At 47.7% G+C, this 19563-nt stretch overlaps 1 protein-coding gene across 1 annotated transcript in view; it reads left to right on the plus strand.

Annotated features, from left to right (window-relative positions):
- The window catches only part of LOC8029675 (nose resistant to fluoxetine protein 6-like), an 84964-nt gene extending 66161 nt beyond the window's left edge, over positions 1-18803 (plus strand). The window contains exons 11-15 of the mRNA XM_029993201.2: positions 6822-6941; positions 12109-12229; positions 14184-14367; positions 16128-16270; positions 18498-18803. Coding sequence (XP_029849061.2) covers positions 6822-6941; positions 12109-12229; positions 14184-14367; positions 16128-16270; positions 18498-18803 — 874 coding nt within the window. The remainder of the gene's footprint in view (positions 1-6821; positions 6942-12108; positions 12230-14183; positions 14368-16127; positions 16271-18497) is intronic.
- The last annotated feature ends 760 nt before the right edge of the window (positions 18804-19563 follow it).

Raw genomic sequence — 19563 nt, forward strand, 5'->3', positions numbered from 1 at the left:
TTCACGCATGTGAAATGTGTGTATTGTCACAATGATGCACTGTACTCCTGCCAACAAAATATTAGTTGGCAACATTGCCTTACGTGTATTCGAGACATGAGCGAAGTATTCGTTTGTGTCCTGTCCCATATTTCGAAGCAAGATAAACGATTATAAACACGAACGATAATACAAAAGCAACCTGAATTGTGTAACACCAACGGAAATGTTTATTGGAAAACACTGTGGCAGTAATAATCAAGTAAACATTCGATGTTTTCTTTGGGTCACGAAAAGCGTCACATTTGTTGATTGTTCGAGTAATATTTTTTTGATTCTAAATATCGACGGAATAAGTTAGCCCATACATTGACAAGTAAACAACAGCGTATCAAACGTGCACTTTGTCGGCACTAGGCGAACACGCAAGCTCTCACGCACGAACGCTGTTTGAAGACATAAATATATTATACCACAGTCAGCTGCCTCTTCTTCACTTCATCCATAAGCAACCAAATGCCACAGCCAGAAAAAATACTTGTGAACACGCCATTAATGGGGATGGATACGGAAGACATCGGTTCCTTCCTCCATTTTCCCCTACCTTCCCCAAACACACACACAAAAAAGAAAAGTTGAATTCGAGTTCTTAGCAGACAAAACGAGAGGACGCTGTTGACCAGCAGCAGCATACAGGTAATACATAGCCTCCGATAATGACAACTCAAAGGCCACGCATTTAATCCCATATCTTTTGCTTCACATTTCGTCCGCCGGACCGCACCAGTTTTCACTGCACACTTGGATAGGCAGTGGCTCCCCTTTCCTCTCCTTTAAACCTTTTCCCGTAGTTAGCGTTGCCACCTCTAGAGTGGCGAATAAGCAGGAGCGCGAAAGCCTGCAAAGCAGTTGAAGCTCCACCCCAAGCGCGAGGTTTCTAACTTTTCCAGCGCTTGGACGGACGCGCAGCCAAAGTCCGGCAAAAGGTAGTGAGCACGAGGGGGATCGATGGCCGAGTGAACTAGCGCACACCAGCTCGGAGCACGTAGAGCGAAAGCTGGCGCTGCAGAACCCAGGATACTGGGTTTAATAGACCAATCTCACCAGCGAGTTTGACTACGCCACCCACTGATCTCCACTAGAGGGGGCTGGATGGCGCATTGAGCATTGAGCTAGAGTGCCTTCATACACACGCGCGCTTTTGCTTGAGTGGTGACATCTCAGCCATTTTTCCACCCAATCGTTCTTTTATGCATTTTGGAGCGCGCGCAATCTGCTGTCACTCAGCTCGAGCGCGTAGCTTTGGCTAATGCATAGACGCCATTTTACCGCCCAAGTCACGCACCGAGTGCGCGAGAGAGTCACGCGCTGGCAGATTCAGGGCAACAATGGATGTCTTCACCCTGAGACAGACAGACATGTAGGCACCCTACATTGAGCAAACAGGTATGAAGCCACCGGAAGTAAGCGCCTTGTCCCGGAAGTGAGCGCTTGGCAGGCTTTGTAACCCTTCCGAGTGCTGGATTGAAAAGTGTCGAGGGCGCTGGATTTTCGCTCGTTCCCTCAAGAAAGCCTGCTTGTTGCGCAGTAAGAGCGCATGCAGACCCGAGAAGTATCATGGTAAGTCATGCAATATAGACATTTTGCGATTCTAGTTGATCGAGTGTAATTATGTCCCAAGTTCAAATGCCTCATTCTCGGGATTTAGTCCAGAACGGGAGTATAATAACCCAATCAAAAACTTAAAAGAGCATGGTCCAAAATATCGACCGAATGCACTAGAAAGCCCAGCGAACGCCCGACTTCCGGGACAAGCATCGAACTTCCGGTGGCTTCACTTGCGCCAGGCTCGGAGAGAAGCTAAGCGCCATCCAGCCCCCTATAGTAGAGATCAGTGACGCCACCACTGCCGCAATGCATCGATGGAGCTTTAGTCTTTCTGCACGTGCGACAACCTCGCTGGAGCTCTGCACGTGTGGAACATGAGGCGGCACGAGCTGTCTTGTGCACTGCTGCCTGCCTCCTGCGAACTAAAGCTATGGCGGCGTCACGCGTGCGCCGAACGCTTGGTGAGATCGGTCTATCGCCACCCCTGCCCGTTTCGATCTGGATGAGCATCGTACCGAAGTGCGGTCGTGTATCACTAATGTGTGATGCACGTTAAGGACCCCAGGTTAGCGGTTGTACTGCACTGGCTAAATTTCTCATCTACACTTGGGAGTCTCGTCGCCCGTTAAGGCAGACCAGGTTCTAGGCTGCATAACCATACACACAACCCAATTTTTGTTTCAATGAGCACGTGCTGGAGGCGGAGCTCCTACTCCAATCTTAATCTGTCACCGTCTACACCGTTTCAATTTAAGTGTGAGCGTAGCAGAAGCTACAAGAGCGAGCTCCGGGCTTTCAGCGTCCCTGCAAGCACGCGCGCTCGTGCAGTGCAAGCACGGCTCAGGGCCTTTTGCTCGGTCTTGTAGCATCGTCTGCGTCTGGACCACGGTGTAAGATATACTCTTTAGGTGTGGACACGGCGGGGCTGAACGCGGGGCGCGAGGAATCAGATAGTGTTCGTTCGACGGGCATCCGAAAGGCCGCATTATTCCGTTGCCGTGCACCGTGCCCGTAGGGTGCCTACATGTCTGTCTGTCTCAGGGTGAAGACATCCATTGTTGCACTGAATGTGCCAGCGCGTGACACTCTCGCGCACTTGGTGCGTGACTTGGGCGATAAAATGGCGTCTATGCATTAGCCAAAGCTGCACGCTCGAGCTGAGTAACACCGTATTGGGCGCACTTCAAAATGCACAAAAAAACGATTGGGCGTGAAAATGGCTGAGATGTCACCACTCAAGCAAAAGCGCGCGTGTGTATGAAGGCACTCTACGTGCCCGCGGCTGACAGTGTCGCCGGCGGCCAAACGGCGAAACTGTGTGAGAGCGAAAAAAATTATCTCGTTGCCCGTACACCGTGGTCTTTCTGCACGTGGGACAACTTCGCTGGAGCTCTGCGCGTGAGGAGGATGAGGCGGCACGAGCCGCCTTTGCCGTGCCCACGGGTCGACGAGTCATCTGCCGGCGCCGCTTGAAACCATAGTGAGAGAGAGAAAGAGGGAGAGTGAAAAGCGAACTTCATCTGCACTGCGCGAGGAGCGCGCTGTCCCCACCTGAAGAGTATTATCTTACACCGTGGTCTGGACGTAAGGTTGTGCACGACCAAAAGCCTCGCTTTGGTCGGCGTTCCGCGATGGGCCAAACGACGGTCATAACAGCAGTGACAGACTGTCAAGTTCCACGGTGTTAGTTTAAGAACGCGATTTCTCCTAGCTTCTACCGTTGCTTTTTACATATGCCATGAAGCTTGTCGTCCCAACGGATGATAAGCAGTCAGCATCACAACTCGTGGCGTCATGGCGAGGCAAATCCTGATCGGGATGTCACAGATGGAAACCATAAAACCGGGGTTACACAACTCATACATAATACAAACGACAGTCTGCAAACACGAGTCACCGCAATTGGCGACGTGCGCGACCGAAAGCGTCGCTGTGGTCGGCCTTCCACGATTGGCCCAAAAGCTGACTATGACGTCGGAAAGGGTATACCATCGACGGAAATAAGAGGAATGAAAGAACTTTAATTTCGACGGTGTTGGCAGTGTTGCTTTGAGAGCGCAATGATTTCAGGCTTCCACCATGCTATTTACAAACACCATCGAACTTGTTGTTCGCAAGGTAATGACGTCACAAGGGGGAACCATAGGAGGGCGCCACCGAAACATCTCGCCGCTAATATCCGTGTTTGTGAGGGTAAAAGCGCTAAAAACAACGGATGAGTAAAAGAAACGAAAAACACAGAGCGCTACTTGCAACTGAAGTTTATTCTCAGAAAACACACATATATATACACCGTGAAATCCCGACATGTACTACAGAAATGCTACAACACCCAATCAGTGTTCATCTGTCCGCTATATACTTTACAAAAGGTTTTAAAAACGCCACCTCAGAGCCAAACAGGGCTATAGAAGGAGCGCTGACACACGTTACTTCAATGCACTCAGATATGAAAAAAGCTTCGGATATCTCCCTTGTCATTTTGTTTCGGTTTCGGGCCAAGATAATGGTGTTGTCAAACTTCGGGGCACACCCACATCCGTCACAGTGCACAGCCAGAGTTCCTGAGGGCGACGGTCGAACTGACAGTGCATGCTCCCTGAGCATATATCATTTATACAACGCCCCGATTGGCCTATGTATACTTTGATACTTCCCTCGTGAAATCTGGCTGTGCACTGTGACAGATGCGGGTGTGTCCCGAAGTTTGACAACACCATTATCTTGGCCCGAAACCGAAACAAAATGACAAGGAAGATATCCGAAGCTTTTTTCATATCTGAGTGCGTTGAAGGAACGTGTGTCAGCTCTCCTTCTATAGCCCTCTTTGGCTCTGAGGTGGCGTTTTTAAAACCTTTCGTAAAGTAGACAGCGGACAGGCGGTCACTGATTGGGTGTTGTCGCATTTCTGTAGTACATGTCGCAATTTCACGGTGTATATATATATGTGTGTTTTTTCTGAGAATGAACTTCAGTTGCAAGTAGCGCTCTGTGTTGTTGGCTTCTTTTACTCGTCCGTTGTTTTTAGCGCTTTTACCCTCACAAACATGGGTCACCAACTAGTGCATACCCTTCTGCAATATCCGTGGTTCAGATGCCGTGTGCCAAGTTTCCTCCTTGAACCGATTGGCACGTTGCATTCGAAGCACAGATCTCGCGGTGACTCAGGTTGGAGTCTGAATGCAGACTGTCTTTTGTATGATGTACGATGTGACCCCGGCTTTAGGGGGCACCACTAAAACATCTCGGCGCTAATAGTTCCTAGGTGTGAGTGTAGAAAAGTCTTCTAGTGTTAGGAAGAGGTCTTATTGTCATCCTTTCGCAGGTGTGTGGGGCCGTACGCATGACGAGTGTCGATTGAGCGAGCAACACACGAGATGGCGTGCGAATCTCTCGAACTGTTACGGGGTGGTGTCGGCGAACCGTGGCGTCGTACGGTCACGCCCCGGGGCACCGCACCCCGCTCTGAATCGCGGCACGCAGCGCGTGAGAATCGCACTACCAACCGTTTTGCCTCACGCAGGCACCCTTTTGTCCTTCTGTTTCCTCTAAAGTGTGCGCCAGAGGAATTGTACGTCAGAATGATTCGACAAACCCAGAATGCAAGTAATTTTGCTCGAAAGCACCGGACGTTTGGAAATACAGACCCGCGTGTTTTTTCCCCGCAAAAATGAACAACACATTTCCGGACGCTCGTTTTCCGTCCTAGTGTAACTGCGTTGGGACTGTATACATGGCAAATGTTAAGATCTTACCGCTATTTTATTCTATAGCTATAAGCGATAAAAAAGCTTTCAGCCTTTCCACTCTGGTGAAGAAGGAAGAGCAGCGGCGCTGTAACTTCTGTTCTCGGCGGCGGCTTTCCAGGCGAGCGATTTCTCTTCTTTCACAAGAGAATCTGAAGCGCTCGGCGCACGCGGCGGTTGCGGACCCATTCGCGTTGCTGCGTACGTCGCCGCTCCTTCCTCACTCGGTCTTCTTTTCCCGAAGAAAGGGCACGTGGCCGACCTATCGTGAGTCCAAACCGAAACTGATAAGGGCGTAGGAAACAGCGCGCAAAACAGACGAGGCCGAAGAAGAAACACACGTGACGTGCGCTGCGCTCGTCACGTGCGTTTCTTCTTCGTCCTCGTCTTTTTTTCGCGCTGTTCCTACGATGAATTCCCACCAACTCTGCCAACTATACATTTTTCTATTATATCTGGAAAGGTTGGCGCCATCTATGAGCGACGGCGGCAACCAGACTGGTCGCCTGGTTGCTGCTGTCGGTTATAGATGGCGCGTAGGTTTGTGTCGACATTTCTTTGGTACCGGACACGATCCCGGGGAGCCTAGCCCTTAACAGCTCCGCTGTAAAAAAAATCAGTAAGATAGTGGGCCTTCACGGTTGCAGACGGCATTAACTTTTATGTATTCACAAGCTCCGTTGACCGCTATTTTCTCATTCAAAACTGCGAAAATCTCTCGTACCTTATGGATCTCATAATGGTAAGTTAAAAAAAAAAACAAGGCAATTGGTTTGAACTGTTAGTGCTACATTTAGGCGGACAAAGAGCGTCTTGTGATGCGTAGTTTATTTGTGCGGTGAGAAAGCCGGGGTTTTCTACGGGGAATCTACGTACTCGGGAGAATCTACGAACCCTGCAGGAGCTCCTGTATGGCTGGGCTTACACGGATGCGATCATAGCGCATCGATTGAAACAGAGACCGATCCCCACACGCATCCTTGACTTCCTACCTATTCCTCTTCTACCACCCTGCTATTGGTCAAAATAATAAAATCTCGATTCGACGCGCCACGGTCGCATACACGTAAATGCAGCCTATGTGTACACTACCCGCTGCGCACTCGAGACACCAATAATCGTGGTCATCCTCTTGGCACAGCGACCTCATAGACAGTGCATGATACCGATCGTCCTTCTCATTGGTCGACCCGGTTAAAGAAGGACCAGCGATTGGTGTTGTCCCGCACACCAATATGGGAGCCACGGACTCGAAGGGACGGTTTCGGAGCATGTCTGGCTTTAATTTTATCGCTCGAGTTGTCGCGCAAATCCATTCGCCGACGCGTGGCTCTGACATTACGCCACTAGAGCGCATGCGCAGATTCTCGTTTTTACGCAAAGCTGGCTTATGCGCATGCGTTGTGCCCACACCTCGTGCGGGCAAACGAGGACTTGTTTGTAAACAGCGCGACGGTTGCTCGACACACGCTCTATTCCCTGGGGCAGCTGGCCCCGGGTCGGCATCTTCATCAACCTGTTGCTGCTGCTGGCGGGAAGCGTGGCCTCCGGAGTCATCACGTTCGTGGCCAAGCTGCCGCCGGGACTCATCTTCTACCCGGACCTCGAGTGAGCACGTGACCTCTGATATCTGCCCCCGCTGGCGGGATACTCCCCGTCGACTGCTGCGCTCTTCTTTAATTCGCGACCGAACGTCGCTCGTTCGTGAAAATGGGAGCGCGAAAGCATCCTTACTTGCTCGGAAGTGCCTCTGCATTAAGGTGCCCGGAACGCGTCCGCGACTGGTGCGTTTAGCACTTCGTCCCGCCCGTGCACCGAAGGTGTTCCGAACCGGCAACAAATGACGTCACAGGAGCTGGCGAGTCACGCTGTCGAATGTCGCGATCCTGACGGTTGGTCTTTGAAATGCTGGCAAGGAAGACGGCCGGACGCGGGGAGCCCCCCTTGTGATCGCAGCGTCCCAACTCCTGGCTGCATGTTTAAGCTTCCGCGAACTGTCTGCCCGCAGAGCGACCTACGGCAGGACGGGCACCTCCGCTGTTTTGCCACCGTCAAGATCGCGGCAGGCAACAAAAACTTCTATACTTCATCGGGGGTAAATCGAAGGACCCCGTTTGAGGATGTGGTAAACAACAGCAGTCGAAGACGCGTTCCAAGCGCCATAGTGTGTATATCCAGTATACGGATCGTATAATGAGAACGGCAAAAATATGCGTTGCATTTTGTGTTTAGAGTGCATGCGTCAGTCGTTCTTGCCAACGCTCTCGTTCGGCCGTAAGACACGTGATTTGCATAGTTTTGACGCAAAAAAAAAAACTATTTTGTGTATCAACGCCCACCAAAAAATAATCGCGGCTTTTGTTTTGCAATACAATTGTGTGCTTTTGTGGGAAAAAAAATACAAGCTCAAACAGAAACGCTTTCTGCGGATTGCGCAAAGTTGGCAGTTCAGGCACCTCCCACCAAAACAACTGCCGCGTCTACGGGTCTAAAAATATCTTCTGACAAAATGCAGATACGGAGGATTGACCCAAAGTATTTTCCACGGAGTAATGACATTGTTAGTTTTAAAATAAAGATCGCAAACACGGCTCATTGGGGAATAACGCTTAGCATTTACAATTTTCAAATTTTGCCAGCGTATTGCCCTGTATTTTATTCTTTTTTTTTTCTCTATATATATGTTGTTGTCCAGGTTAGCGGGACATATTTGCTAGAAACGCTCGAAAGGGGTCATTTTACTAAATACGAATTATTTTAAAAATAAAAAAGGACCATCTTTAATTTCTTTTTAAAGCTCCTCCAATCCAATGGTTGAATAATATGTATACTATCATAATCTGAAAAAAAAAAGCATATTGCTTTATTTTTTAGTTTTCAAATTTCTAAAGCGAGAAATATGGCCAAATTTAGGCTACCGCAGTGCCGTGCGCCTACCTATAGTTTCCACATTTATTATTTTAAAACGTAAAAATGCACACGGCTGGTGAGAAATTAATAAATATACGGCACAGAGGCGGACGGTGGTTTTGATTTAAGGGGGAATTTTTTGTTCGTTTTTGTACTCGAGTTGCAGTAAATGCATACGCGCAGGAGTAAACGAGAGGCGCTCTCATGCCGCATGCTTCTCAGGGCCTGTTTTAAATAGCCGCCGTACAGCGTCTCTGCGCACGCCACGCAAAAAAAGCGACCCTCCGCTCTGCACATGTTTATCTCAGTTTATCTCTATGATACGGCTCGACAGAACCGGCGGCGCCTCCGCGCTGCGATAGAGCCGCCGTTGCGGTGTGCCGCAAAACTTTTTAATATAATTAAGCATGTTTTTATATAAATGATTCTTTCTAATCCCCTGTCTCCTGACATCTGAGAGAGGGTGGGGAAGGGAAAGGATGTAGGGAGGGAGATAAGGGGGGCGCTAAATACAAATAGCTTCAGCCAAGGGAACGCAGGGAACGCTATACTCCGTTCAGAGCCGTTTATACTGAGAGAGTTCGGCCAATGGGCGAAGCTCGTTGCCCGCTAGAACCAGCGGATTTCGCGATAACACAAAATGGCGTTACTTCGTCTTGTTTATTCCTCAGAAATCACATAGAGTTCCATCAGTCAGAGCCACAAAATGGCGGACGGAAGTAGTCCTCCCCGGGTTGTCCGACTAGGCTGCTGTGGTTGTCAGGCTGTCAAAATCTCTTTATGAAGGCCAATAAAAATTGAAGAAAAAAAAAAAAAACTCTCTCAGTATAAACGGCTCTGACTCCGTCCACTTCTAAGCTGGCGGTGTGGTGAAAGATTTAACATTGATACCTCTCTCTATCGCCATGTGATAACGATCCTGGTCAAACCCACGCAGAGAGAGCGGGCTCAGGTAATAATAATGACCATAATAATATTTTATTACACCGTGAATAAATACAAAATCACACACAGGCCCGCAAGGAGATGCTTATGCGCGGGGCATGACAGCCAGCGGAGATGCTATAGCTAATGAGCAATAAGTATACAAAATACACAAACACACATACACACACACATATTTGCAAGGTGGAACAAAACCACCGAAGGGAAACATCCAGATGCACACACACACACACACACACACACAAAATTCACAAATCGCAGTTTATAAAACACAGTATAAATGGAACCGTCCATGAAACAAATTAGAAATCGTAGTTTATGCACCATTATCTCAGCTTTTTTTGACAGCTCTAAGCGACTGAAATTGTAGAAGCTCAGCAGGCAACATATTATAGTAATGAGGTACGCAAAAAGACCTTTCTTTGTTTCAGTAATTTGTAAGCACTTTTGGTTCAAAAAACCTTTCCGTTCTTTTTAAGACTATTTGCTTGTCTAGTGGCTGTTTATATCTGCTATTAAAATAATTCTTTATTAGTATTAGCATGCAAACAAAAAATACAACTTTTCAAAGCGGGAAAATTTGTAGCGTCCGCCTGTTTACACCGGTTTCTAACTCGTCAAATTTCGTTCCATACGAAATATTCCTGACTATACGTAATGTAAAATATTGTCTAAATTTCTTTCACGATAATTAGAGCGTGAACCATATTTCGTACCGAAGGACCGACTCTCCCAGCACCTGGTACACTCTAAAGACTCGTCCACACAGTTACGTTTGACCGCGTTTGGCTTCGTCAAGCTGTTGCTATGGCGACCCTTACGACGAGCCAATAGGGACGCGTTCTGCTGCACGACGCAATGCAGCGCAACGCAGTCGACGCAGCTGTGTGAACGAACCTTAAGTCTTAGAGTCATATCATGCAGTCCTGGATTTCCTACGGTATGAAAAAGCCAGAGACTGCCCGAACGCATTGGATCGTGAAAACGAGGCGGTTGAATACTCCGGCGAGCGCGTAGCTCATACTACATTGCCAGCTTATGGATGAAAGATGTATGGACGGATGCGGTATGCGATGCTCAGGACGAGTCCGACCGATTGTCCCCGTAAAAAAAAAAACAGTAGAAGATTACTTTAAAAAAGAACCAGAATTATTTTATTTTATGTTTTTCTTCTTTTCGCGTTTCGCGGCCCACCGTGGCGGTTGTTCTATTACCGCGCGTGGAGGCACCGCGGCTGCTCTAGTGTTATCTATAGGGATTGCTGTCGTTTCTATAAAAGATATGATTTATTAATCTAATTAACGTTTATTAGTTACAAGTCTAGGATGTCGTCTTTCTCGTCGCGCACTCCTCTGCTCATTCGACGAGACCTTCGCGGGGGGAGCTGCCATGTGTATATTCTGCCACGCAGCTCGTGCTCTCGGATGGCGTCGAATATCTCTGGCGCGTGCATATGTCGCTCCTCGGGTCAGGAGTCCGACTTGAGTGTGGAGTCCCAGCTAGTCACCCCATTGAATTTTCGTTGCGTACACCAGGACGCTATAGGATCATGCGATACGCCGGATATTGAAAACAGGGCCTGCGAAGCATGCAACATGATGGCGCATCTCGATCGCGGGAACCGTGCGCGTTTTCTGCTACTTTAATACAAAATGACGCACTAAGAATTGTGGCTTTAAAAACCCCGTCCGCCTTTGTGACGTCAAGTTGTTTCTTTCTGACAGCCCCTGTGCATTTTTGAGCTCAGTGAAAATTTCGAACTGTCAATTATGAGCATGCATGTTCGGCACGGCAGCAGCCTCAATTAGGCTAGATTTTCTGCTATTTAACATAAATTACGCGAAAATAATGCAACATGACTTTGAAGATTCCTTTATTACATATCAATGAGCTTAAAGTGGAAGAGTTCAAAAGAAATCGAAGATGGCCTTTTTTAAAATTGATTTTCAAAATAATCCGTCTTTTGTCAAATGGTCCCATTTGAGCGTCTGTCGTAAATTTGCCCCGTTAGCCGGGACATCGATATTTAGCGCAAAAATGAAAGTGGAGTCTTATGATTTATAGATATAAAAAAAAATGATCAACGCTAAGCATTATTGCGCAATCTGCGGTGTTTACGATTTTTGCTCGCTAAGTTCGTGGTAAATACCTCGGGTATATTCGTAGACTCCATGGTAAACACTTTCTGTCAATCCCCCGTATGCCTAGTTTGTCAGTAAATATTTTTAGACCTAAAGACGCAGCAGTTGTTTCGGGGAAGGTGCCCGAAATGCCAACTTTGCGCAACCCGGAGAAAGCGCTTCGAAATGAGGGTGTGCTTCTAATTGTTTGTTTCCGAAGACAAATATTTTTCTTTCGTAAAACTAAAGTTAGTTTTATTTTGATTGGCATTGAGTCAACAAAATCTTTTTTTTTTTCATCAAAATAATAATAAAAAAAAAGGTTATCGGCCATGGTCGGCCGACCTCATCTGAAATCATCGTATACAATTATATCGCCATCTTTTAAACAAACTCCTACGTTTCTTGGGCTAAGTTGACAATGTTTTAACTCGAACGCTTTATAGCTCCATGCCGTTATTATTTATATTAAGTGTGGGTCTACGAATAGGGGGTCCTTTTCCTGCAAGCGCAGAACGATAGAATAATATACCTTCTCGCTCATTAATTACCACATTATTCTAATAAGCATATGGTAGCTTACTGGCAAATTAGGTAAGAAGGCAAGAGTCAAGCGCGCTTTACATCAGTTTAAAAAAAACGACATTAAAACAGGTTGGTTTTCTTCGGTACATGCCCCCACACATGATATGCCTTTTTGGAATTTAACATGAACTGGAATCTCCGTTACAATTGCGTGGACGGTGAAGGGGTGACGTGTACCAAAGTGTTTGCGTGCACCTTTGTTTCATTTCTCGCAGCACCGTGTCTAACCTGGTGACGTACGTGTACCACAAACCGTACAACCACATCGGCGCCTTCTGCGTCGGCATATTCCTCGGCTACTCCATCGTCAAGTTCCGCAACGTCAAGCTCAAACCGGTACGCGTGGCGGCGCATTCAGTTTGGCCGTTCCCTCTAGGTGACACGTTCTGTTCTTGCGAACCACGTTTTTGTAACGCGTACAATCATAAAAGAAATAAATAATATAACAGTAATAACTGCGCGTATGTTTTTCAGCGGAGCACGTGCACTCTGAGAAAAGCCCGTGCGTCTACTTTAACGCACAACACTTGAAGAGCCAATCCCCGCAACTTACAAAGGCAGCTCAGCGAATGACGATGCCGAATTATATGTTTAGGCCAAAGAACCGCACACGGAGTTGTTACATTAAGCAATGCAAAACGTCACGCTTGCATTGCTTAGTGTCACAACTCAGACTACGTTTTTAGGTTATGCTTCGGCATCGTCATTCGCTGAGCTGCCTCCGTAAGTTACGGTGATTGGCTCTCCGAGTATTCTGCGGGAAAGTAAACGCACGAGCTTGTTTTTAGAGTGTGGTGGTCCAATCACAGCAATTCTTGATGAGCGCCCAACAAAAACAAATCGCACACACACACACACACACAAAAAAAGCAAAAAAAAAAAAAGCAAGATGGATTTGGGAAACACGATATGTGCAAGAACAAATATAAAATTTAATGCCAATCGGATTGTTTCTGCGCAGACAGCTTTTTTGCGACGTTCAAAGTGTCTTCAGGTTTCGTCGTCCACTTGACGCGCTTCGTAGAAGACAGTGGCTCTGCAAAACGGTAAACGAGCGAACTTTTTTTTTTTTTTTTCACTGTGACGTTTCTTTGGGTGGACGACCCCGAACGTTCTTAGTGACTCTTGGGAAGGTACCCGCTCGTTAATGTTTTTGACAAAGCGTTATTGGGGAACTATTCGAACGAAGAATGACAGGGCGTGCTCCATTATGTTCACACGTCTGTGTTTTTTAACTTGTTATTGACTATATATAGTATTGAAGGAGTCCCGGGGTCAAAACCCGCGGACCGGGCAAATTATATTGGAGTGCACACTATAGGTCCAAGATGCGCTCCATTTCGGGTGGAAGTAAATTTATTCTCGCTTAAACCTACCCTGTCCTCAGAAACTTCCCCATGGACCAATACGTCATTGACTTCAAACCATCCATAACCGTGGCAATAAATCCGATTCAACACAGCGTAAGAACGTAAGAGAGTTTGCGAAATCCCAGGTCAGACAGACGGTGTCCTCTTCGTCCATCGTAGCACGGTCTTTCAAGACCGTGCTTCCGAACTTCCGAACAAGAGCAAATACTTCAGATTTTTTTTGCAACAGGCTTGTTACAAAATTCGCGGAGTTAATTGTTTTAGGTCAGGTTGCCAAAACAAAACACTCGTATTTAATAACTGCGAGATATTTATACAGAAGCTGGTCCGATCGGTGGTGGTCCTTGCCCCTCCTGGCTCTCGATCGACCTTCTTCTTTGTTTTCTCGCGACATAGTACCGTGCGAACTCGAAAACCCAACAATTCACAACGGGGCTTAAATTATTGTTGATATTTCTCCATAGTCATCAACGGCTTAAAGCACAGAGAATGTGCACTATTATGTTCATGCTTCGTGGCTTGCTCTTTGATGTTCTTAGTGTCGAATCCCGCAAGCGCCTTGGCTTTGGGACTATAGACGCTTTACACACGCGCCAGATTACAGCCGCCATTGCTGACCATTTTTTGTTTTATGGAGATACCGAGTCACTGAAACGGCTTTTGACGAGCCTTCAGAAACTCCAATGCTGGGTGGAAGGACGCAATAGAATTTAAGATGGCAAAAACCTGGCCTGCTATGGTAATGATGAAGTGAAGAAAATGTAGTAAGAGGAAACAAAAACTGAAGTTCAGTTATGGCGGCGCCCATGCACAGCTGCTGCAAAGCGTCTATATCGCCGCGCCATTTGTTATCTTAGCTGTCTGTGATTTTCTTAATGAGGACTACAAGTTCTTTACTCCTTGTGTGTTTCATCTCCCAGCTCACACAGGTCACGGGCTGGTGCAGCTCGTTCGCCGTAGGCGTGGCCGTACTGTGGGCGGCGTACCGCTGGAACTCAGACCTGCCGCCTCCTCCCGTGGCGGCGCTGTACGCGGCCACCCACCGCGTCGCCTGGTGCGTCGCCCTCAGCTGGCTCACGTTCGCCTGCGTCACGGGCCACGGAGGTGCGAGCGCCATTTGTTCACAAGAAGGCCCGTTCACCCAGGAGCGTTTGCTTACGCTTCCCCATACGTTGTACGTTATAAGACACCGGAACATTCGTGCCTCGAGTGTCGCTTTCGAAGCAACGTATAACGTAAGCAAACGGAGCGCTTGTGAGTCGACCATTATTATCCTTGCTTCTTCGATCGTTAAGAAGAAAAAGAAAATCCTATTCACCAACACGCGGCTCCAAAGTCACGCCGCTGAAGTGGCTCTGCAGGGTGCGTGTGCAGACGCATCACTTGACGCGAATCTGGTTCGTGCGCATGCGCAGTGCCCACACCTCGCCTGGTAACTGCGTGTTTGTCCGCACCTCGCGGGGGCTTATTTGGAAGCGGCGAGTTGCCATATGGCCGCGGTCACACTTCTAGTACATCGTACAAAAGATGGCCTGCAGGCATGTTCAAAGCACGTGTGAAGCAGGCTCCTGATAATGTCTGCAGCGAACGAAGTGTCTTTTGTATACGATGTGACTGCGGCTAATGACAATTCTTTGCTCAGTGAAGTGGATCTAGAACCGGCTACTCCACGCGTTTTTCAGGTATACAAAGAGCCAGTGCTGGTTGCGATAATTGAGAGCACTGTAGCCTTTGCACGCGGTCGTGTACTCCCTATACTGCGTGATTCACGCTAAAGATCCTAGGTTAGACACCCCCTCTCTACCAGCGGATTCAACGGATGTCATTTTAATACGGGCTATCTTCCCGCCATACGACGAATTTGAGCTTAAAATGCGCATATTATAACCTTGGTAATAGGATAAAGATCGATGGTACCTATGTGTGCTTCCTTTACGTTAATCTTGAGTCATCGAGATAGCTGTATCAGTAGTTTTACATTTACTCGGTAGTCGTCCGTTACTGCGTTTGAGCCATGAGGTGCCCTGCGGTATCAATTCGACGCAGGAGGACGCTTTGGAACTGTCAGAACAGTTTAGCCCGACATGGGAAGTGACGTCGCGGCAGTCTAGAGATACTTTTCTACCGTTCTTGGAACATCAGCCGTCGATTATTGCGACACAGAGTCAGTTAGCATGTTCAATGATAACGTTCGAATATGTTTCTTAGATGAGATATTGTAATAGTACGCGTGTGAAGCGAGATGTTAGTGTATGTGGGGGGATGTCACGCTCGGTGTCTTAGTAGGACTCTTCTTTTAGAGTTGCGGTAAAGGGCCACTCCAGTCAATTATTGGCATATTTATTTGCCTCAAGAATCGGTAATTACATCTGAAACATTAGAGTTATTTATGCCCGTGAATTTAAGCTTACTCCTTTAAAACCGGTCCTCTAATAAACTCGCAGCTGTGCTTGAGAGGTCTGATTTTGTTCATGTATACATTTGCTCATTTGCCAAATGTACATACCTGACATTGTCTCCATGCCATTGACATTGCCATCGCCCGCTATGTCGCTACTCGTATGAGCAAGCACGTGCAACTACGGACCTACCACATCTATTTTTACGTCCACGTCGCTCGTACTTGCGCACCACATTAGATAGTTCTAGTAGAATATCGGGCCCCGAGGCTTTGGTTGCCCCGTGCAGCTTGGGGCGTAACAGAGCTCATGGGAGTTCTGCGCTTGCGCAGTGCCACGCCCCAAGATGCTCGGGGCAGAATGGCGGCCTATTCTAAAACTCTCCATTGGTTTCAACACTAAGGTGGCTCACTGTTCCCATGTGTTGTAAATGAAGTGAAATTCGACCCTGGATACTGCATGCAGGCTTCCTCGAGGCTCTGCTATCGTGGAAACCCTTCAATGCTCTGGGCAACCTGGCGTACATGGCTTACCTGATTCACCCTCTGGTCATCCTGTACCACTCCAGCAGGACGAGGGACCTCATCTACTACAGCCAGTACGAGAAGGTGCGCGCCGCATAGGGCACAGTGTCCGCCGAACACGTCAATCACAGCGAGCAGTAAGCAGCGATCCCTCTGCTCCATACAAAATACATGGTGTTCGTTGCAGATACTGCGCCCAAATTACCTGTGGACACTCCTCAAGCCTATTCGATGTATATACACATCTATGCTTGTCGTTTGCATGTTGCGTTGGCAGTGTGACCGCTGTTTTACACGGCTGTGACGTCGTTAATCTGGAAACCAACAGCACGGGATACAGACGCGGTGAACGCACCTCTCAGAGACGCGTTATACAAACACTGTACCCATGGCGACAGATCCACCTGTCCTTCCGGTGCTCAGGCAACCCGCGTGTGGAACGTATTGTACCAGTGCTCTCTGCATGCTTTGAGCTTGAATGCATATTATATAGTAGCGTACGTTTTATATTACTTTTATTTGTTTTTATTATTTATTTTTTTGGTGGGGGGGGGGGGGGGATGAATGCGCAGCTGCTCCTTGCGAAAGTGTTCTTGTTCATTTTTGGTACCATGCTGTAATTTCCCGACATACTTTTTTTAACTTGAACCAAGAGAGAACATATATTTGTTCAAGTTAAAAATGTCAAAGTGAAGATTTCTGCAGCTGCGAGGCCGACGCCCTCTACTAGAGAATAAAGATTTACGTTATGAGCTGTTTATATAAATACAATAGTCATTTAGTCTCGGACTTTTGGTCACCAGAATACTCTGGCGCCGATTTTGGGAGTGCACAAAAATATTAAAAGTTTTAGATAATTTTAAGTGAAAAGCCTCGGTCCCATTTTCGAAAGAAGTATTTTTCAGGATACACAGTGGTGTTTCGAAGGAAGAGAGGAATAGATGAAGAAGGGATCTGTCGCAGTGGGTAGCACCCTCGAGAGCTCAACAGCTGAACGGAGACTGGTAGTTCAGCTCAAAATGCTTCGCAAGCAAACAAAATGAAGGCCTCACAAGCAGAAGAGAAACTTCCTAATCAGAAAAAAGAGTGTGCGCAGGCGGACTTCTTAATACTTGACATGACTGAACCCGAGACAGGGAAGGGGAAAAAAAAGACACGTAAAAAAATGAAATCCGTTTACAATTCCCTGTAACGCCGGATTAGAGCGCAGCTCCTGAGGAGGAGGATGGAAGCGTACTGAGGGATAGGTGACTCCTTGAGGTCACGTGAACTTGGGGGGGGGGGGTCGTGTGACGTCAAGGCGGGTCACGTGACCTTACGGGCGTCATGTGACGTCACCGGGGTCACGTGACCCCTATGAGGTCACATGACGATGACAATGACGTCACCAGTGCCGTCACTGGTGACGTCTCATCACTGGTAACGTCATCACTAAAGTCATCAGTGACGATGACGATGACGATTCGAATGCCGATAACGTCATCAGTGACATCACTAATGACGTCATCAGTGACGACGACGATGCAGATGACGTCATCAGTGACCTCACTGATGACGTCATCAGTGACGATGACAATATCAATGCCGATGACGCCACTGATGACGTCATCAGTGACGTCACGCGTCCCATAGTGCACCGTGCGGTTACGCCGACGCCGCTCAAGCCGGAAACGGGCGCCTAAGAGCTGCGCTCTAAAAGGACAGTACAGACGTTTTCTTCATATGGCTGCCATGGGTCGACAGCCATCCACCAATGGCAGATGAGAGACGACATAAATGGTTCGTCTACCACAGAAAGGTTGCAGGTGGATGGCAGACGGCAGACGACTGCTCAGCGCCATGCCCGTCCGTCAGGTTTGGTGGATTTCGGATGTCGAATGGAAGGCTTTGTGTGGACAGGGCGTTATTGCTAGTTCACACACTTTCGACTGCTTACAAACAGTGTGCCTTAAAATCTCCTAAGATCTTTTACCACCAGAAAACACACTCGCGCCATTAGTTGCTAGCCGTGGAACACTTGCAGTTACCGGATATTTACGTGTTCTTTTTTCGCGCATCGTTTTTATTTTTGCGCGAAACACTATTTGACAATATTATAAACGGCCATTTCTCGTAGATAGTACGCACATTTAAATTCGCCAACACTGCAAAATTTTTGATTATAGTTAAATGCAGTTTTTGGGTCATCTTATATGGCGCCTGCGTGCCAGTGTGTTCTTTCGTCGTAACAGATCGCAAGAGCTCGGTCCTAAGCAAACGCTAGTGCGTGAGCGGGTTCTTACCAATTATGGCCTGCTGTCTGTCACGGCAGGTGTACGCCTTCTGCGGCCACTTCCTAACGACGCTGCTCATCTCGGCCGTGTTCTACGTGACCGTGGAGATGCCATTCACTCGTCTTGGAAGCATGCTGCTCAAGACGCGAGTCTTCAGGAAGCCATCGGGGGGACGAGGGGCCCTGGCTTCCGGTCGAGACATCGGAACCGTGTCCGTCGGTCACACCAACGGCAAGAACGGCACCCTGGGCACGGCGCACGTCTCAGCACCGAAGGGACGGGTTAACGGAACAAGCACTCCGGCACATACGGGTAACTTTCGAGCACACGGTCCAAAAGTTTGAGAGGAATTTGGTTATGAACGAAGACTTTTTCCTAATTTCGTTAATCAGGGCGCCTTTCAGCAGTTGACGTCCTGGGGTCATCTTATAAAGCGCCTGCGTGCCATATCTGATATATCTGAGCGATAAAATGGACATGGGTGCAGGCGAATTGGGGCTGAAGTGCCACGATTAATGCTTGATACAGAAATTCACATGGAAAACTCGCAGATACCTCAGAAGGAAAAGGACATGCCGCAACGAAACGTTCTCTTTGGTGTTTTCTGCTGTCGTGGAATGTATCCCAAACAGCACGGCGATACAGTGCCGTGTCAGGGTCGGTCGGAAATTGGTCCTAACATCTACCTAATGTTGAGTTTTTCGCCACGACCCCTTATCCGGCTGGTATTGGCGTGCCGTTATTTTGCCACCGGCCCAGTATCGGCGTGACGTCGTGTGAGTACTGTACAGATCGGACTGTCGCCCAGGTATCGGCCGGACGTCGCATATTTGATTGCTTCTAGGTCGGGCGTCGCGTCTGCCTGCTCTCTAGCGGCAAAATGTCGGCTTGCATATATATTGCAAGCCGACATTGTGCATTCGGTCTGATTCGGACATATAGCACCTATATGATTAAAACGCGCCAATGATAAAAAAAAAAATTAACGATATTCATTTTCTTTTTAAATATCAAAATGATGATATCAAAACATACTGGTATGATGGAAAGCGATAATGTTTGGGGCAATTAAAGAAGCGGTAGAATTTGATGCCCGCCAATGTC

Source organism: Ixodes scapularis, unplaced genomic scaffold, assembly GCF_016920785.2.
Source record: "Ixodes scapularis isolate PalLabHiFi unplaced genomic scaffold, ASM1692078v2 PGA_scaffold3__209_contigs__length_174095766, whole genome shotgun sequence".
Taxonomy (NCBI): domain Eukaryota; kingdom Metazoa; phylum Arthropoda; class Arachnida; order Ixodida; family Ixodidae; genus Ixodes; species Ixodes scapularis.